Source organism: Malurus melanocephalus, unplaced genomic scaffold (genome assembly GCF_030028575.1).
Source record: "Malurus melanocephalus ecotype Western Australia unplaced genomic scaffold, MMel_1.1 scaffold_208, whole genome shotgun sequence".
Classification (NCBI taxonomy): domain Eukaryota; kingdom Metazoa; phylum Chordata; class Aves; order Passeriformes; family Maluridae; genus Malurus; species Malurus melanocephalus.
In genome coordinates this window covers 1,091,922-1,112,873 of record NW_026623440.1, presented here as the reverse complement: position 1 = coordinate 1,112,873, position 20,952 = coordinate 1,091,922, and the positions used below count along the sequence as shown (strand labels likewise).

The window sequence follows — 20,952 nt, the reverse complement described above, 5'->3', positions numbered from 1 at the left end:
ATACATGTAAAGAAAATAATTGGAAATGGTGGTAGGAATTCCTACTGTAGCAGGGTACTTAAGCACTTTTTAGGAAGGAAGACAGCTGAGGCACGGTTCCTTCCTAACCATGAAATAACAGAGCATGTCTAGTACYGTGGTCTATAAAATAAATCTAATTTCAGTAGCGAAGCAACGTTGGGTTGCTGCAGAAATCCCAACCAAAAGTCAAAGTCAGAAAAAATGTTCACAGTATATCTTCAAAAGCAGAAGGTGATGGGTTACTGGTGATTTTACAGTTACAGATTTAAAATACACCATTTAGTTTATACCCAAACCTGTAGGCTTGGGAATGGTCACCAACAATYTCCAGTGACTGTAGGGTTCTGGTCTCCCACACTGTCTACTTGCACTTCATTATCCTCACGGTTAGAACCTTCTGTCTGCTATCTTCTGGAATCCCATGTTCCAATTTAAATCAATTTTAATCCATTTCTTCTAATCATGTTCATGAAAAGCAAGCTTTTCCCCTGCTTCTGTTATCCACATAACCTTCCCCTGTCAGAAAGCAGATTGTGTCTCCCATCAGTCCCTCCCACATGGCAGAAACCCTGGACTTAGCYTTTTCTCCAGACTGTATTTTCTAGACTTTTGATCACTTCTGTTTCAAACTCTTTGGCACAGGCCTTCATTTTCCAAAAATAGCTCCCTCCCCAATAGACAAGCGGATGAACAAGATTTGAAGCACAAATGTGAACAAATAAAGATGTAAGCAAAGATGTCTATTTGGGGGAATTTAAATTGTGGGGATGTTTGGTGCTTTGAATTTTCCTGTAGCTTTTCACCTGTGAGCACAAGGCAGRTTTATACCCACAGCAGCTGAGCTTGAGAGCAGGGGAAAGATCAGCAGTAATAAAAGGCAGCTGAATTAAGGCAAAAGCTGGGAAGACAAAAATCTCTTCTTYCCTGTCTTCTCCAGTTTCTGGCAGTCACAGAAAGTTAATAATAGGGGCCTCAGAGGTGAGAACTCTTCAGTAATCCTCCAGACTCCTGGGAATGTCCCTTTAGTGGTGTTTCCTTCAGCACTGAAATTCAGGAGCTCACTATCAGATTCAGGGAGAAATAGTTGCCTGTTGGCACACAGATCACTGTGACTGTTCACAAGTTTACAAATCAAAGGAACAATGAAGCACTTYGCAGGTGGCCGCATTCCTCAGGGGAATCTATCAGCTACAGGCCATCAATGACCACCTTTTGTGTTTAAGGAGGAGTGGGACATTCCAGTCCAAACTTTCTTTTGGTTGATTTGGCGGCTTGTCCTTTAGGGCACTGTTATCGAGCATTATTATATCAAGGTAATTARAATTACTCACACAGCCCAGAATGTGGTAGGTTTTCACAGGAGTGAGGCAGGATCCTTTCCTGAGGAGTTCACAGTCTTCACAGCCCAAAGCAGCACGTTGAGGAGGGGTGAGGATGCAGTGGTGAAAGTGCCAGTCTTGCTGCCATCTGTGCTGCATTTACAGAGCAGAAGTCACTGCTTCCCAAACCATATATAACCTGGGAAAGTTCAGCAGGTTGAATTTCTTTGGTTTGCTTCTCAGCCCGCACACATTCAGGAGGGCTGCAGCCATCAGAGGAGTGGAATGAGGATAAAAATTCTTTTCCTAATGTGTTTGGTGCTCTGAGGTACCGAGAATTGTGTTGTTTTGAAGTTGTGCTGCTGCTTAAAAGTGGCGGCACTTCACTTCACTGTTGGTTTTAGTTTCCTCAAGATCCGTGTGCAAGAGCTSTGGGAGGTACGTGCAGATCCAAACGGTGTTGGTTTCAGGAGCTGACTGTATTGGTTTCAGGAGCTGACTCTGTCTTTCAACAGCAGCAAAGCACGTGTTACACGTTAAGTGCCTTGCAAATGCAATGAGGTGTTGGGTTTGTACTGAACTATTTGGAATGCCTCCAAGCTGCACCCATGCTGAAAGAAAGGCTTGCTGCAAACTCGCCAGGCATCAAGCAGATTCCTCTTCCCTCAGTCCCACACATATCGAAGTGCCTGTCTGTGCCAGGATAAATTTGTGTATCTTAGGGCTGGCGGATGTGCTGAGCAATACATCTGTCTGCAGATCTGCTACTGAGCAGCACGACATGTGTGGCAAAGAGATTGTCAAAGGCTGCCCAGACCCAGCTCAAGGTATTAATCACTGCAATAGCACAATAGCTGTGTGATGCATTTCTGTGGGGATAAGTCTATAATGGCTGMGACTCGGTGATAAGTATCACATAAGTCGTTGTCAACGTTTTTCATGCGTTCCTTTTCAATTGTTAGTTATAATCTTTCTGGCAAAAGTTACTGCACAATTTGAACCATAATGAGGAAAAAAGCTCCCCCCATTATGACWACCTGTTTGTAGTGGAAAGGTTGTCAGCATTTGCAAGAGAGAAGATGCTGATGTCTGACTTCGCTTGAAGAAGAAATTTGCACCGATGCATTTTGGCTCTCAGAGATGGTATCAGTAAAATTACAACAGGTCCCCCCCCACACACACACCTGTTTATCAGCATTTTTGAAGTACAGTCATTCTGGCAGGAATTCAGATCTAAAATGTATGAACACATTAACACCTTTTCCAGGGCCCTTTTATCAGAGACATTGTGTTCTCAAATAGGTCATCGAGACAATAGAAAAAGCAAGAAGTAACAAGAGATTTCTGTGTAGCCAAAAGTAACTTACTGGCAGCTGCTTACAGGGTCTTGCTGCAAAAGTAAAATCATTTTGATGTYTCCTGTGTTTAAATAGACATTTGACTATGTGTCCTTTGGCTTTAAGGAAGTCTTAAACAAAATCCTTTCCYAGTTGCTTAGCTGTCTGGGTGGTTTTTATTACTTTGAAGTTAGGCTTTATCTGCTGGCTTCATTCACAGACTAGCTGGCTGCTTATCACATCTGTGGATCAAATCTTCAAAGGTTTTGTCTGAAGAGTTGGGATTTATGAGGTCACGTGGAATGCCCCTCGGAGGGGCAGAATGGCAGCAGAATTGCGGGGAAAGGCTTTTGTGTGTAGGTGCTGGAGCGGGAGGGGCTGGGGCAGCGCTGGAGGTGTGTGTGTGTGCTGGGGAGGTGCTGATCGCCAGGGAAGCGCTGCATTGTGAGCTCGGCCCTTTTCAGCACCCAGCTTACAGAGAATGTGGGAGACCAGAGCGCATTCCTAGACACAGACTCACCGTGTTGCTGCTTCCAGTAGAGCTGTGTGAAATGTCAGAAGGAATTAGAGCCGTGCTGGAACTGACAAGCACATCGGGCTCTGCAGCACTAGGCTTCACTGCACTTTTACAGCCCGGCTTACAAACTGCACTGAATGGGGAAAATAGAGATTTTTTTTTTTTTTTCCCCCCTTCAGAAAGGTGGCTGTTTATTAAAAGTTACCTTTTTTAAAAAAAATTAATTTTAAAAACCCAACAACCCAAAAAGCTGCCTGGCTTTCTGCTTACTTCAACAGCGAGCAGCAGCAGCTGTCAAATCTGCAGCCAAGASTGCCTTGTTCCAGCCCCAAGCGTCCCTGGAACAGTGTGCCAGCTGGGACGAGCATCTCCAGGAAAAGCACATTTGAGTGCTCTTGCCTCTGGAACAGAGCATGGTTTTCAGGCTGTGTTCAGGCATGCCAGGCTTTGCTGACTGTACAAAAATGGGCGGGCTCGGTGCAGCAGCATATGTTTGTTGCATTTTTGAGTGTCTTGCGAGCAGCTTTAGCCGATTAGGTCACTAGCGATCATGCTTGGCTTCAGACAAGCACAGTGATACAATTGCATGTGCTGTGAGCAGGAGAGAGTACTCCGTACTGATTTATACCTCTCAGCTTCCATTCAGGAGATAATGATTCAGTTAAAGGATTGTAATGATCTCTTAAAACAGAATTGGATAGAAAGCAATTTTGCCTTGGATTAAGCACACTATGAAATAATTCCCTCCTGCAGCAGGGTGAATGGATTGTAGGTGCTGAGAAAGCATTATAACCCCACTCACCGTGGAGGTTTAGGAATGTATATAGTTAATTTGATATATTTAGAGAGGTGGCTCATTGCCGTCCTTGACTTCTCCGTTAGAACGTGCGGCTGCTGCAAAGACAAGTTTCACGTGTGTGTGCTTGTATTCTTTGGCCGAAGGTGCTCTCTTTCAGCACCAAATGCGCAGCCCCTCTTTGGGTCCGAGCTCCTCCCCTGTGAAGGAGCAGAGCCTGTTGAGGCTCAGGAGCCGCTGCTGTCCGCCTGCCATGGCTCCTCCTCCCCTCCCACCCTTGGGTGGAACCAGAGAAGGGAAAACTTGCCAATAGTTAGCAGGCAGCAGAGCTCGCACAACTACTGCAGCAGCATGTCCAACTAGCCCGGGTAGCAGGGATTCTGTCCTTCCCGAGGTGCTGCTGCTGCTGCTGAGCACGGGAGAAGATGGGTACTGCAATGGGAGCCAGGAAAAATCTGAAAAGGAATGAGCAGCCGAGAGACCTGGCATTCCTTGGGCAGCTTCAAAGGGAGATGAAGTATCTGAATCAGCGCAAGAGTAAATGAGCACTGGCTGCTGCCATGTTGGCAGAACAGAGCTGTTCAGAGGCAGTTGGACGAGTTTGTGGCTGATCCGGTTTATCCAGTGTTGAAGATGGGAAGTTACTTGTCTGCCCCAGCTTACTTCGCTCCCAAGGATCCCTTTCGGTAAGTCTTGCACAGGATTARCAGTGGGGCCTCCAAAGTGTGGTTCCCCCCTGAAATTAAGTCCTAAGCAGTGTGTGAGGCCGGAAGAATGAGGTGCTCGTGTGCCGGGAACAGCCAGGCTCAACCTGGGATCCCCTATTGCTTTGAGGAGGTGACAGGGAAGATCCTTAGTGCCAGTCCCCTCCCAGCTCCCCGTTCSAGGGAGCAGCTCCAGTGTGTGCCCAGGCAGGCAGGCTCCCTTCCAGAGAGCACTCCATGTGCCTCTGTACCCTGTGCCCCTGTGCTTGGCTCCCCAGCAGAGGAATGAGATTACTGTGCCTGCTGCTGCTTCTCTTCCAAAGCTCCTTGTGCCTGGGTGAGGGGAGGTGCTGCTGTGGGAGTTCAGGAAGGTGATGTAATCTGCAGCGAGGCAGCACATAATCCTGTTTGAGAAAAGAAATCAGGTACTTTGAAGGTAACTAGGGATGAGYAGCATGCTTCCCTTACATGGGAAGGATTCTTCTGTGATATTTTAGTTAATTCAGCTTTTACTCGTTTTTGGTCCAATTGAACAAATGAGAATCRACAAAGGCGATAGTTCCAGAATAATACTTTGGTTGCATTGCATCTCCACAGTGAGAAAAGGCAGTGGGGCTGAACACAGCCAGGCTGGTGATTGACACCGATGTGCTGATTCGGTGGATGGATGAGGAAAGGCACAGCTTGCACTTTCATTGTCTCCCTCCTATCCCCTCAGCTTGGATTTACTTGTTATTGATGCTGTTCTGCAAACACTTTTGTACTGATTTGGGGGTAAGGAGCCTTTTGGTCTATGATACAGTCTATKATAGGAGTAAATACTGCTGCACAGTTGCTGAGCTTCTTCAGGCAGCTTTGTAAAATAGCAACTGCTTTCAGAAGAGGGAAAGTGAGCAGACGATCATTATTTGTAATATTTGGAGGGTATTATGCTAAGCCGTAGGTACACCTTCTCCTGAGTGTGTGGAAATGGTTTTGCACAGTCAGAGCCTAAGCACTCTGTCTTTCTAGTGGTCTGTTTTCTAATGTCTGTTCTTCCTTGTCTGTGTCTCTTACGTAGCCAGTGCACACACTGCTGCTRAGCCCTGGTGAGTAAGCCTTTGGGTCAGCTGCGGGCTGGGCTGATGCTTTATTCTGCACTCTCTGTCTGCATGAGTGTCCTCTCCCCGCCCTGCCTGCAGAATTGGAACCACGGCTCTCCTGAGCCTGTCCAGCGTTAACTGATCCAGCCTGACACTGTGTGTGAGGGGGGCATTTTGTTAATGAGCCCTTCTCAAAGGGATCCGTCGCTTCAGTGCCAGGGAAGTCTTTGCTTCCATGAAGGTATTGGTTTTCATTTAGCTGTAAAAGAGATGCCACATCAACTGAAACCAGGCTGGTTACCTGTTGTGACCTGATCCTCCTAGCAGCCCCCTCAAAACCAGCAGTCCATGGAGCAGTGATTTGTGAGCTCTTTCTGCACTTGCTGTGCTGCAGAGCATCAGGGCAGAATGCTGCACCCAAAAGCTGCCTGTGGTTCCTGGAGGATGGCTGTGGGAGGCAGATTCCTTTATTCTGTATAGCCAAAGCTGGCAAGTGAAGAACCATAATGTCTGGTCTGGATAATCAGAGCAGGGTTCTGCAGCTCTGAAAATGGTGGCTGGCCAGCAAGAGCAAACGTGTCAGGTATGGCTGTTACCAGTCCTCCATGAAACTTGATTACCATGGTTTGCTACTCTCTGGTAAGAATAGCAAATAATCTAGAAGATTAGTGATTCTAATCCATAAAAGATAGAGGAGCATGTCATAGTCCTTTCTTTTGGTTGTGGTGACTGACAAAAGTTAGCTTGCCTATTACTTGTAGCAGTAATTGCATTCCTSTCTCAGCTGATGTGAACCTTGGTGCAATGGCAGAGCTCCAGTGAGGCGGGAGAGGAAGAAATGGTAACTCTTGTATCTTCTGTGATAAAATTCTGGCATATTTCTTCAATGAGAGCCTTGTGGAACAATCATGTGATGCTTTTATCRTTTGGGCAAAGGCATTGAAGCCATACCTGTGTGCTGTCAGCCAGTCTCCCACAACTGTCAGATCTAAAGCCTTTTCAAGGTTACAGAATGCAGGATAAGTAACAAAGGTGCTGYTTGGCAGCATGGGCTGCAGCCATGTCCTGTTGCTGGCACTGATGCACAAAGCAGCCAGTTAGACCCATTCGCAGCCTCTCCAGGGCTGCCTGCTCTGTTCCTGTTGCCTCATTGCCCAGGGTGGGGTTCTGAGCCTTAAGCTGCAAACTTGTCCTGCCCAGATTTGTTTAATTACATAGCAGAGAACTGACTGCTGCTGGCTCCACCTCCTTACCTTCATTTTGCTATGGGTGTGTTCCAAATTAGATACCAGTACTTATTTCCGGATGGGAGCAAACTAAACCAAGTGCTATAAGGTTGAATCAAACTGTGAAGTATTAGAGGAAGGGTAAAGGGAAGACAAATGCACATAATCCCGTGGAGCCCACCTAAACAGAATTGTGTTGCTTTKGCAGAAATTTTAGATGTACTTTGGGAGAAAAAGGAAGTGGATGAAGGTGAAATTGAAGAGGGGTGAGGAGGGAAAGGTGGTGTACTTAAAAACTAAAAAGTAACCCACCTGCTTGGAGAGAACATAGACAGAAAGTCAAGTCCTGGTCTTGATGAAGCAGTCTCCAGCATTGCTGTCTGCATCCCAAGTGCAGGTCTGGTCACAGCTCCGTGTTTGAAGATGTAATCACTCCTGGAGCACTCACACTGGTACAGGCATGCATGGAAGAGTTGGATAAGTCTGAGGGATCCGATTTGCCCGTGCTGAGCCAGATGTTCCTGCCACAAAATGATAGAAATCTTTGCTGTTAGTCTCCACTTGCTCTTTTCTCCCTCCCACTCACCTACTTGCTCATTCAGCACGGGGTRTTTACTGCAAATGGAAGCCAAAGGCCGGTGGTTGAAGGCAGAATGCACTTGGATGCCCTCTGGGTCTCTTGCATACCACGAGCAGGGTGTAACCATGACAGTGCCCCCAGGCTGGGGCTGCAGTGATGGATGTACCATGTACAGCAATCCTAAATTACTGCTCCCTCTGCCTCACACRAAATTGGCAGGGCCAGTTGCACGTGCTGGAGTTCTTTCCCATCACTTGGAGCGGGGACAGGATTTGATGCTCCTCAGCTGGGAGAACAAACACTATAAAAGCCAAATACATTTTTARTAGCATTCTTCATGAGGGGCGGGTACAGCACTGAATACTCCTTGAGGTGTTTTTCCCTAAAGCTGGAGACTGCTTACAAGCAGCTTTACCTTGTTGCTTTGCAGTCTCTTGAGATGGAGCAAATAACTCCCTKTATTGGAGCATGACCAGCTTCATATATCATCATGCTCATTACAAGCTGGTGGAGTTTACAAGGATTTCTTTGGCACAAATAATCTTTCAGGAAGCTTGTGAGAGGTGAAGTCAACTGTAGCTCTCATCTTAGCCCTGCGAGGATGTAAAAAGTGCTCCTCCAGTGCCAGCAGCAGACTCCACACACTGGGTGCTGAGGGAGAGCTGCTGTCCAGAGGGACACCCTCCTAAACCCCCACCCCACTGCAGTGGTTCCTCCCCAGTGTGTAACTGAGACAGGGGTTGGGGTAAGGGGCAGAAGRAACTCTTCTTCCCACATTTGGGAAAACGCTGCACTGATGATGGCATTGATCCTCAAGGTGTTTCTTTGAGCCAATTATTGGTGAGTAACCTGCTTTGGATTCTGCACACAGAAACGGCCAGTGCCAGACTTACCTTCCTTTTAAAGTCTGAGAACGTGCTGCCCAGGGCTAATGGAATCATCTTTAGTGATGCAACTGCTGTCTGTGCCTTATCTCTCCAGTAAATCACACCTCCATGCTGCTGAAGTTAAASTCCCTTGCCCAGTGCATCTTGCTGAGGCAGGATTATTTTGTATTCAGCACGCTTGAAGATCTGGGTTTTGCTTGTGATTTGCTAAAAAAGTATTTGCAGTAGAAYTGCTGCATCTTTTTCCTTTAATTTATTGGAGGTCAGGGAGGAGCAACAGAGGAGCGGGGAGGTTTGTTTCTTAAAAAGATGTAGATACAGGAGTAATAATGGTTGCTTGTTGAAATARAGGCTGAAAGATAAGTGAAGGATTAGGGGATTCTCCTCATGAAATCAGAGATTTAGTTTTGTTTAGGGGTTTTTTTTTTTGGTTGGTTGCTTGTGGTTATTTTCTCATGCACAGTCATCAGCAGAAGGGACAGCAATTGGTAGGGAGAGGTGGATTTTCATCACAGTTAATTGGTGGATGCAGTAACTCTATGGGGCTCAGGGGATGAACTGCTTTGAAAACTCTCCCTCAAATGCAGAGTGCTGCAGTTTACCTTTTGGGAGAGGTCTGCTTACAGAACAATAGAAAAGCTTTCTAGAAAGGCAAAACTGGCTTTGCATTTCAAAGGGAAATGGATCCTTCTTCTCTGTCCAGCTTCCTAAACTGGCTGAGGAGGCAGGTGCCCTACACAAGATGCTGTAGAAACACTAAGGAGAAATGGAGCTGAGCTGTCTGTGCTGGGCATCTCTGCAGCTGGAAACATCCAGAAAGAGGGAGAAAGCTGAGGAGCAAAATTTACAAGCAGTATTTATAAACCTATTGTGTTTCAACGTGTGGGATTTGTTTTAAACTTTGGAAGCACCTTTTTCTTTGTACTGGATTCCACCTCTCCTTACAAACCTTGGGTTTGSTGCTAATTTTCAGTTCAAAGAGCATTGGGAAGTGGAAGGATTTAGTATATCCCGAACTGGCAGACCTATCTTGTGGTGAGCTGCTGCTGAATGTCTGTGTTCTCCACGCAGGAAAGGACCACTGATTTGTGACTTGTTGCCAACTGGAACTATGTACCTTTGTTTCCTTCMAGGTGCTCTGAATGCCAGGATCCCCTCACTAACTGGTACTACGAGAAAGATGGGAAGCTGTACTGTCACAAAGACTACTGGGGGAAGTTTGGGGAATCTTGCCATGGCTGCTCTCTGCTGATGACTGGACCTGTGATGGTAAGGACTCTGAAGGACTCCTGCCTGGGGTAGGACGTGCCTGCCTCCAACTCCTCAAACTTAGCTGGGAGTTTTCTTAGGTATTCAGATAACCAGATAAATTAAGGGTAATAGTCTCCTTGTTACTCTAATCTCTCATCAAAGATTAGAAATGAAGAAACGTTTGTGTGCATCTTCTAGGTAAACATTAATTTTGAATGGGGGTAGCTGTTAAAGGAGGGAGATATGAGGATCTGAAGCATATGAAMAAAGAAAATAAGGTGCTGAAAAGTACAGGCCTGAAAGGTAGAAACATGATTCAGAGGACATCTGTTCTGTTTCTGTAGCACAGTACCTCAGTGTCTCCATGGGATGATTTTCCACTGCTGAGAGGAGTCAAACCTCTCAGCTCAGGATAAGCAGCAGGTTCTGGCTGTGGGGAAGGCTGCATCCAAGTCCCACCTGGGTTGTGGCCAGAGTGCTTTTTCAGCCTGATGTGTTCTTGAAACAGTGTTAGCCCCAACTGCTTTGAAGCACTGAACTCTGCCTGCACAATATGGAGCTCACCTAAATTTTCCCCTCCTGCCACAACCTTGCAAATATTTAAACTATAAAACTGCCAAGAATGAAACATAACCATTATTTTTCTAAATAAATARAAAKCAGGATRGTACTCAGTAGTATGATTGTTAACTCAAAAGGAAGTACTGAGAAATGTGCAGACAATTTCTCATTGCCTGCAACTCTTTGCTAAATATTGTCACTAAATGAAGTTCTCATAAGGAAAATAGAAAAACAGGCCAATTAATAAAAATATTCATTAACRGTATTTTTTGTCTCAGTTTGCACTTCTTTTTGGTCAGCTGGCTGGTTAAATATCTGAGTTTGTGYATTGCCTGTCTGCCAAAAAAAAATCCCTTTCAGCTTTATTAATTCAGGCGTAACGTTAGTTATCTTGCCAAGAGCAACTGAACAGGAAGGTTTAATACCTTGTTTACTGGACTGCAGCAGACTATCAACTATTTTTGATAGCTGAGCAGCTGCCAAATATAGCAGAGGTTCCTGGGACACAAGCTTTGCTTAGTGTGTCAACGTGTTTGTTCTGCAAACAAGGTGCCAAGGATGGGGCTCAGGAAAGACAGAATGGACTAAAACAACCCTCCAGTAAAAAACTATCACTTGCCTTAGAGATGTGAATGAACACATCTCTAAATGGAGAATAAATTGGAGAGGAARGCAGGAGCTGCATCTGCTGATGGGTTTTGGCCCTCCTAAGCTACTCCCTTTTCTGTCTGTAGGTGGCTGGCGAATACAAGTATCACCCYGAGTGCTTTGCTTGTATGAGCTGCAAAGTGATCATCGAAGATGGGGACACCTATGCACTGGTGCAACATTCCACTCTCTACTGGTAAGAGGAGCTGCACTTTGGCACAGAGCTGCTCCCTGCTGWGTTTGTGTTCAGCTGAATGCTGCTCTAGCCAGGAAGCTGCCTTTGAGAGAGGGGAGAAGGAGGGGTGTAAACACTAAAATTATGGCTTGTGGTCAGTGAGAGAACTTAAGATGTGTGAGTTTGGCAGGGAGGGATGGGACATTGCCATAATGATTTTCTTCACTTTTTCCAGTGGAAAATGCCATAACCAGATTGTGCTGACACCGATGATAGAAAAACACTCCACTGAATCCCTGCGTGAGCAGCTGCCTTACACACTRACCCTCATCTCCATGCCAGCAGCCACAGATGGCAAGAGGGGCTTCTCTGTGTCTGTTGAAGGGGGCTGCTCCAGCTATGCCACTGGTGTCCAGGTGAAAGAGTGAGTATGACCAGGTTGTGTGCAATGTACATGTCCATAACAGAGGGAGCTGGTGAAAATCCTGCAGCACTGCTGTCCTGAGGGAATCTTGGCATTACAGGGACGTGTGTTGGCTAATAGTCATTTGTGTTTGGTCTTCATTTCAGTCTTGTGACAACCTTAACTGATATTTTTATCTCTCAGTGATGTCTCCTTCACTGAACACAAAATATTTGGGCTAACAATTTTACCACTGGTGATATGAAGAGCTCTCTCCAAACCAGCTCAGACCCAAGTACTTGGTCTAATGGTAGCTCCTGTGTCAGTAGATTAGCATTGTTTTATTTCAAAATACCAATATGAAGGGGAGCATGATTTTGAAAATTGTAGCTAAACTGACTTCACACACAAACTGTAATTTCCATGTTTAGAGTTAAYAGGATGCACATCAGCCCAGATGTCCGAAACGCCATCCACCCWGCAGATCGTATCCTGGAGATCAATGGAGCTCCCATTCGTACCTTACAGGTGGAGGAGGTGGGTAGAGTTCTCTTCTGGAGCCTCCTTCTCCTTTGCCTGCCTCATCTTYTCTCTTTMYTGAATTGTTCTCCCACCCTACATAGTGTCTGTATCCCTACATCCCTAGCACTCGTGCTGACAGTAGGAATAAACATGAAGACAAGCTTTGCCTCTCAGCTGAAGAAGAAAATGTAACAGATGGAAATGCAGTCAGGATGCAGCCCTGATTCTGTGGCATTCAAATGTGAAGGGAGGTAATAAGAAAAGTCTAGGGCTGTGACTTTAGAGAGGTTGTGACTTTCCCATGTACTGCAGGTGAAGTGCACAATTCTGATCCTTTTAGAGGCATTGCTAATACAAAAAGGCCCAACTGATCCTAGGGACATTCTCCATTGCAAAAAAAAACTATTTGCTGTGTTTATTTAAAAGTAGATGCTTTGCACAGATATCAGGTGATGCTGCCAGAGTGTAGGGGGGCACCATTACCTTCACTTCCCAAGGGTTTTATTTACTGTTGGTGYTGAAGAGAACACGAGGAGCACAGGCTCTCAGATAAATCTCCATGTAGCTTTTGCAAAGCTGTTTTTTGCAATACTGTTCAAGGTGGGAACTTGTATAGTTTTTGAACACTTCTCAGAAGACAGGAAGTATTTAATAGAGTCACAGAATACCAGACTGGAAAGCACCTCAAGAATCATCTGGTCCAATCTTTCTTGGTAAAAGYACCATCTGGAGCACTATGTCCAGCTGCAACATTAGTGTGTCCACATTGGGGAATCCACCACTTTACTGGGGAGATTATTCCAAGGGCTGATTGTTCTCTTTGTAAAACACTGTCTTTGTGTCTAACTGGAATCTTTCCAGGATTAATTTGTACCCATTACCCCTTGTATTTTCCATGTAACTCCTTGTAAAAAGGGAGTCACCATCTTCTCTGTAGCCACTCTTTCAATACTGGAACATGGTGACAAGGTCTCCCCTAAGCCTTCTATTCTCAAGGCTGAGTAGACCCGGTTCTCTCAGCCTTTCCTCACGTGGCAGCTTCCCAGCACTTYAATTGTCTTTGTGGCCCCTCTCTGGATCCTCTCCAGCCTGTCCACRTCTTTTTTGTACAGGTCACTTGTAGCTGACCAGAAAGAAGCATTGGATAGCATAAGGAGCTTCCATGTTGCCAGCTTGATTTGTGTGGTTCTGGTGCACACAACTAAACCACAATTATGGAGTGATTTCACTGAACTCACTCCTCTGATTCCAGAGGGCCATTCCCTGTGCCTCCTCTATCTCCTGCCAYTTGCATTCCTCCTGCCTGCTGCTAGCCTGCCCTTTGCCTTGATTTCAGGTGGAGGAGCTGATCCGTAAGACAAGCCAGACCCTTCAGCTGCTGATAGAGCACGACCCGGTGTCGCAGCGCCTGGACAGGCTTCGCYTGGACTCCCGTCTGCCCAGCCACATCAAGACACCCATCTCCCCACGCTCCCTCTCGCCACTGGACATCAAGGAGAACCTGGAAGGAACACTCCGACGGCGCTCCCTCAGGTAAAGACTTGGAAGCTCTGCCTCTGACCTATCTTGCCTTTGTCCTGTGCTCCCTGGCTGGGCAATTGGGCCTTGTGATCACAATGACTGTGGGGACAGGGCTTATCTCTGATGTGAGCTGTGTTAAAAACCACTGGAGAAGTCATGGAGAGCTTTGGATTCTGCTGTTGATGTATACTCTCTCTCCATTCCCTTCCAGGATGACAAACTTTGCTTAATAAAAATAAGGAGCTCTACTGTTAACAGAGAAAATCTACTAMGTTTCAGAGTTAGGAAATGTAAAAGTCAGATTTTTACCAGTCTTAAATGRCTGAGGAAGCATGTGTCCTTAAAGGGAATCTGGCTAAGCCCTGGGACTTGGGAAGAAGTCTAAGAATGGAGCACTCAGTGGCTCATKTAATCATTTACCAGTACTTTGTTTAAAGATAGCAAGTGAAGTGTCTTCACAGCTTCCTCCCCCTGTTCTCAGAGCTCCACCTCAGACTGCCAGAGCAGGAGATGTTGTTGTTAGGCAGCTCTGACTTGGAAGCTGCTCTGGATTCGTAAGGAGCTTCCACAGTGCTGGGAGAACATCTGGCTTTGGAGATAGTAAAAGCACTGGAGCACATTAGAAACTGGTCCCTTAGGAGTGAATGATGGGATATCCTGGACCAAAAGTTTCCCAGCAGCTTTATCCTGATCTTCCTGTCATCCTTGTTTTCCAGGCGAAGTAACAGCATTTCTAAGTCTCCCGGCCCCAGCTCTCCAAAGGAGCCACTCCTTCTGAGCCGGGACATCAGTCGTTCTGAATCGCTGCGCTCCTCTTCCAGCTGCTCCCARCAAATCTTCCGGCCCTGTGACCTGATTCATGGCGAAGTTCTAGGAAAAGGATTTTTTGGACAAGCAATCAAGGTGAGGGAGGTTCTTAGATATTCATCATTTACTTTGAGTACCAGCAGTGTCTGCCTGTCTTGGGATCCTTCACCACAGTCTCAGTGGTTTTGCCTTGCTGATAGTGAYTGATGTTGGATCTTCCCTGGTTTGCTCTGAGATCCATTTCTGTTTTGTTCCCTGACCATGAGTGTCTCTGACTGCAGATGGATTTGCCTTTGGCCCCTTTGAATGTCAGCCTTGGCCATACATGTACATGCCCTGAGTCAGATTTAGCATTCCAGAGTGCCTGTCCCAGCGACCTCCTGGGTGAGATGGGGAGAACAGGGCACAGGCTACACTTCCTCTGATGAGCATCTTTGTTACAACAAGGTGCATTCTCCAGCACAGCATTTCTTAGCCACCCTTAGTGTGGCATGTCTGGGGGTTTGCCAGGCTGATGTAGTGAGCATTGCTGAGCCCCTAGTAGAGCCTAAATGGCTTGTCAGTGTGGGGGTAGTGGTCAGGTCTTGCATGACTCTCACAGTTAAAATCTCAATTAATAGCAATGCCCTTGCATTTAAGCTCTCTAATCTTGATGGAGGCTACTCCAGCAGTTCCTATCCCAACATTCCTGACAGTATCAGGGGACAACTTCCTCTGCCTTGTTAAGGTGCTGTGAGCTCCTCAGTACTCAGACTGCACTCACTATGGGATGGGACTTCTCGCCTTACACTGGTATAAACTTGAGGTGTCCAGCCACCATGTTCATCTCATGCTTCCACGGGAGGTGATGAGCCAGCACTACAAACCCAACCCTTGATCCATACTAATGAGCATATTTCTCTTCTCCTCTGCTCRTAGAGAAATAACAGGTGCAGGTAAGTGGAACCTTTGCTCTGTCGCATGTTTTTGTCATCTGTGTTCCCACAGTTACTGGCACAAAGGCGTTTCTTTTTGCTCAAATTACCCCATGGCCATCCTGTTCTGGTGCATGYTCTGGGAGTTAAATTTACCCCCTTGGAGTTTCATGTGACACTTGTTTCAGTTTTGCTGGTATGTCAGCTTAAGAAGTCCACTTAGCCTCATCTTTGYCTCCTCACTTCCCTTTATCATTGGACATTAGATGTCCCTGGCTTTCATATCCCTGGCTGAAATGTGCAGTGTTCCCTGGCTCGTTACTTGTGTATGGTTGCTTGATTTCAGACAGGAGCAGAAGAATATTGTACTCTTGCTTCTGTTGTTATTCCATGCACTCACATTCCACCTATGTCAGCCTTGTTMTGTCCCTTGGCTCCAAACAGAATTAGTGTGTCACACTATGCAAAAATTCATAAACTCCCTAAATATTGTAACTGGGTCTTGTGTTCTGGATTACAGTTGTAGAAGTTTTCTGAAAGATTTTTTATTTTAAAGGGTAGGAGACAAAAAAGTTACATTTTTCTTAAGCTTCAGATTGACTGGGTGTGATGCAGAAAATAYTGTATCTGGTCACGTAATTCCTTTCTGATCCTAGAGGCAAGGTGGTTATTTAGTTCCTTGGAGATCTTAGGGTGCCAGAGCTGTCCAAGTTAAGGAACCGAAGAGGAGAGGATTTCCAGGAAAATGTGCTCATAGAAATTTGGACCCTTTCTACTCACTCCTGYACCCCATGCAAGCAAGCCTGAGCTGGTTACAAAAAACCTCCATAACAGAGCAAAATGCCAGGAACTAGATGGAGACAGGCAAAMAGTTCTTGAGGAACTGGAAATGCTTTCCATGTCAAGAGCCAGGAAATTTATTACCTTATTATTATGATGGATTTCTCTTTGTTTTCCACTGTTCTAGAACATTCCTTGCAGGTTGAAACACACTGCTCCAAAGCAGCRAGGTAAAATTAACTGCTTCCTGCCATAACTGAACAGCCTGTGCACCCCAGTTCTGCTTGCATGTGGATGAGATTCAGATTCCCCATAAAACCAAGCATTTATAATATAGTTTTGSATCATTTGGTTTGGTTTCTGATGCAAGTGAACATTGACTCCTTTGCTGATACAAAATGTAGTTGGTAAAGCCCATGTACATCATGTGAGCATCATGCTGAGCAAATGCTTTCCACAAGGGAACTTTGAAGCATGCACCAGTGTGGAATTTGTGCCTTTGAAGACTGGAGCCTTCAGCTCTGGGTCTTGGCATGATCYTCTGTCAGCTTTAGGTAGTTTCTGTTTCATATACGGATTCTTTGGTGAGTTCCAAAAGGAGAACTTTCATGCAGTTTTCGGCAGATCCGTGGGCTCTGAATTTCCTCCCATCTCTATTCCTCTCTGGATAGAGGGGAATGTTACCCTCTTTTTCAGAAGAGTTGCAGAAAYATTGGAGCTGTGTGTTCTTGAACCTTGCCTGTAGTTGTGGGTTTTGTTTCCACCAGGTGACTCACAAAGCAACAGGAAAGGTGATGGTGATGAAGGAGCTGATTCGCTGTGATGAGGAAACACAGAAGACTTTCTTGACAGAGGTAGGAGCAGAATTTCAAAAAGCTTCTAAGCCAGTAGTGGAGTGGAACTCTTCCATCTTCTCCAGAGAGAGAGAGACCCTTCCAGCAACCTGGCAGGAATGACGGCTGAGGAGGGAGACATTGCATGGGGAAAAGMTGACATGAGCTGAATGTTTGCTGCAGTGAAGTGTGAGTCACTTACACWGGGCAATAGACATTGCTTCAGCTCCAGTTCATTAATTTTTCAGTGATAAGAGCAGCCTGAGTCTGAGGCAAATTGAGCTGTGCAGTACATAAAGCATTTACCCCTTGAGCCTTGTGCATAAGTACAAAGGATGAGGGCCAGTATCTGAAAGATATTTAAGACTCATGCTGTATTTAAGCAAAACTCTTTTCTTGGTGGCTGCCTACCATGTTTTTCAAAGTCAGATTTATCTTAAAGGCAGCTCCCTAAACACTTGCCACTGCTCTTGTGGTCCTGACACATACAGACCCAATAGCTGCCCTGGAGGGCTTCTCACTCTGAAAAGTTAGCCAGACTCAAGGGTGCTCTGCTTAAAGACTAAGATCAGGTTAATGGCACAGCATGAAAATGAACAGCAACAGTTAATTGCTGCCTAAAGGTTGGGGTTTGAGTGTTCTTTGTGGTTCCTGAATGGGACTTTGAGCACTGGAGTGCTTTTCACCACGGAGCAGATCTGTCAGGACTTGTTCCATTCACTGTTTGGGGTGGGGTGTCTCTGCTTGCAGGTGAAGGTGATGCGCAGCCTGGACCACCCCAACGTGCTGAAGTTCATTGGTGTGCTGTACAAGGACAAGAAGCTGAATCTCCTCACCGAGTACATCGAGGGGGGCACGCTGAAGGATTTCCTCCGCAATGCAGTGAGTATGGACACCTGAGAGACCTGTACTCAGTGAGCCTGACAGTGCTGATGGTTGTACCAGCCYTATGTACTCATTGTTAGTCTTCTTTGGAGCTGGGTGGTAAAGCTGCTTCTTAGCTATGGGTGGGCTTGAGGCAGGAAATCTCTTCTTTCCAGAGCTGTATTGGGTGGCTCTGGCTGCTGTAAGAGTTGCTGTTGTGCAGGAATTGCTGTCACCAGCTGACTGATAAAACAGTCACTGACCATTGAGGATTTGTCTTTCAGGACCCATTTCCCTGGCAGCAGAAGGTCAGCTTTGCCAAAGGGATTGCCTCTGGAATGGTGAGTTGGGCTGTCACTTCATCACAGAGTAAACTCTGGGGTCAGGGTTCATGGTTTCAGCAGGGTAGCATATGAGGGGCTGTGGACACTGCCTGACTACCGGCATTGGATTGCTGAGTCTGTAAAAGCTCAACTGGGAACCCCTAACAGCAGCTTTTSTCCTTGTGTTCCAGGCTTACTTGCATTCCATGTGCATCATTCACAGAGACCTGAATTCACACAATTGCCTGATTAAGTTGGTGAGTTACACCTCYGTTCCCACATCATGCTGCTCCTCTCCTTGGCATCTTCCTCCCTTGGTTTTCTCCATATKATGTTCCTTCTTTTGTCAGGGTGGAACTGATTTCAGAGAGGTTTTTAGTGCCCCAAGCAAGGGAGCTTCATTCTGACACAGGATTTTCCGGACTGATCTAGCTTTCACTGTTTCTGTGTTCTTCTATTTTACCACTCTTCCTGTGGCAGCAGCTCCTGTAAACAGTCACCTTCTGAGAATTAGTACAGCTCTGTTCTTTATCTCAGCTAGGAGATGTTCTCTACAGCTGTTTCTGTTCTTTTAACCACTAGATGACTTTTTATTGGCTCTCAGGGTTCAGCCAAGTGTGTAGGTGTGTGCACGTGTGTGTTCTCTCTTTTTTAAAAGCTGGGTCACAAGACTTTTGTGTAGCTTCATTTCCTCAAGATTCCCCTTGTTACCTTGGCTTCCAATGACCCAGGATCACAGTCCAAGTTAATTCCTGACCTGGTAAAAGAGCAGAATCTGAAAGGAAAGGTCTAGGTTTGTCCTGGCAAGTGTGGCTAAATTGATGGGATGAGTGCTAGCAACCACACAGGCTCTTGAATTGGGTATCTTACACCTGTCTGGACATCTTGCTGTGCTCATGTGGCTGCAGAAAACCTGGATAGTTACCCTTAGACTACAGCTGGTAGTGAACAGGAATTTCAGGAGCCTCTTTGCTCCTGAAAGGAGATGAGAGTAATCAGTTGCTTGTACTAAATCCCCTGTGCAGGATAAGACAGTGGTGGTGGCTGACTTTGGTCTGTCTCGGCTGATTGTGGAGGAGAGGAAAAAGCCCACTTTGGAGAAGCCATCAGCCAAGAAACGAACMCTCCGCAAGAGTGACAGGAAAAAACGCTACACGGTGGTTGGGAACCCGTATTGGATGGCCCCAGAGATGCTGAATGGTAAGAGTCCAGGAGCAGGTGAGGAGACACCTGTGACAGGTACAGAGATGACAGGATTATTGAAAGCTGATGTGCCCCAGTAACAATCAAACCTTTTAGAGCCCGTGGTTTTAGACCTGCTAATGTGGAAGTGTATTTATACACACACAGGCTGTAGCTGCAGTATCTGACCTGGTAAGCCTTTGTACCAGCCCAGTAACGTTTCTGGCTTGGCAACAGGAGGGCAACAAAAGTAAATTTGCTATAATCCAGATAAAAGGGAAGATAAAAGAGGCCTGAGATAACAGMAACTGATCTAGGTTCAGTTTTATAGTCTCATGCTTTGGAACTGCCCCTTGAAACAGGAATCATTAAACTCCAGGATGAGGTTTGTGTGCTATTGCATAGATCCAGGGAGAAACCATCTGCTGCCAGGTTTGCTGAAGGCTCAGGATTGAGGTGGGAGTTGTCCAAATGCAGGGAAATCTGGTTTTTGGCATGCAGCCCTCAGTTACATTAAGGTTCAGCTGTGACCCTTWGAGAAAAAGCTTCTCCTTCAGGAGTTGAGGTGAGGGTGAAGTACAACGGATACACTTTCCTCCTAATGAGCAGGTTGGGCATTTTGGCTGGCTGGGATATCAKCATTGTCCAGCACAATCTACTGGGGAAGGGAGGACTGGACTCCTCTGCCCAGCTCAGTTCTCCATGTTGCTTTCTTGTGTGCTGTTCTGTTTGTCTTTCCTCAAGGCCTCCTCCAGCCCTAAAGGAGTCTAAGGCTGCTTCTCAGAGTTTGTTTCAGTCCTGGCATTTGTCAAGAGAACTGATAGTCTGACATCACCTCTGAAAGCAAGGCTGTTTACCAGCTACTGGCTTGGGAGGGGTGTSTCTGTAAGCAGAGCACAGCATGCTGGAGCCCGTCAGCTTTGCCAGATCAAAGTGCTGCCGGTGTGTAATTTATTATCTCTGCAGTCACTGCAGCAGCAACTCGCTGGCTGCTGGGGAAGCTGAGCACTGGCTCCATGCACTGTAGAGATGCATGGGAGCAGCAATTAATGGAAGCTTTCCATAGCTATCCTCAGCATTTGCTCAAACCTGATACCCAAGGCTTCCCAGTGTTGTCCTGTGATTCCCCCGTACAACAGAGAAGCAGGGTTAAAATCTGTAATGGCAGTGYAATGCAGTTGGTATATCCATATCTTGGGGTGACTGACCTTGCTCAGGTTAAAGCCTTGCTTTGTGCTGGCAGCTCCTGAAATAGCTGGATGGGTAATTCTCTCTCACAGAGCTGAATGTCTCATGTTTCCTGCAGGACAGAGCTACGATGAGATGGTGGACATTTTTTCGTTTGGGATTGTTCTCTGCGAGGTAAGACAAGGACATTACATGGCATCTTTAATGGGCCATGTCCCCATCTCCATGCACACATGGTATCACCCAGATCTGTGTCTGAGTGTGCAGCCTGTGACTTAACAACATATTAGTGAATTAGACTGGGAGAACAAGCTTGCCCTGCCTCTGTTTCCTCAAGGCAGATAACTGTCTTGTATTTTTTTTTGGTCCCAGTTTCTTCCTGGACTGAAAAACAAAATGCAGAGGTTGCTCCTGGACTGACAGAAGCTGTAAAAAAGTCATMAAGTTCTGATTGAGCCCTGGTATCTATTTGAAAGTAGATGTATTCCCTAGAACTGTGCTTTTTTCTTTT

General features: G+C 46.1%; 1 protein-coding gene across 2 annotated transcripts in view; it reads left to right on the top strand.

The window, feature by feature from the left end:
* Positions 1-20,952, top strand: part of LIMK2 (LIM domain kinase 2) — a 30,484-nt gene that overhangs the window by 5,311 nt on the left and 4,221 nt on the right. Inside the window, exons 1-13 of one of the 2 annotated variants that reach the window (XM_057373801.1) lie at positions 4,281-4,676; positions 9,603-9,738; positions 11,016-11,125; positions 11,340-11,528; positions 11,939-12,044; positions 13,366-13,562; positions 14,267-14,453; positions 16,819-16,905; positions 17,635-17,766; positions 18,033-18,089; positions 18,263-18,328; positions 19,097-19,271; positions 20,560-20,615. In XM_057373801.1, the coding sequence (XP_057229784.1) occupies positions 4,624-4,676; positions 9,603-9,738; positions 11,016-11,125; positions 11,340-11,528; positions 11,939-12,044; positions 13,366-13,562; positions 14,267-14,453; positions 16,819-16,905; positions 17,635-17,766; positions 18,033-18,089; positions 18,263-18,328; positions 19,097-19,271; positions 20,560-20,615 (1,551 nt within the window). In that variant the 5' untranslated portion in view covers positions 4,281-4,623. Of the gene's footprint in view, positions 1-4,280; positions 4,677-9,602; positions 9,739-11,015; positions 11,126-11,339; positions 11,529-11,938; positions 12,045-13,365; positions 13,563-14,266; positions 14,454-16,818; positions 16,906-17,634; positions 17,767-18,032; positions 18,090-18,262; positions 18,329-19,096; positions 19,272-20,559; positions 20,616-20,952 lie in introns of those variants that run through there. The other variant, XM_057373800.1, reaches the window with a different exon arrangement.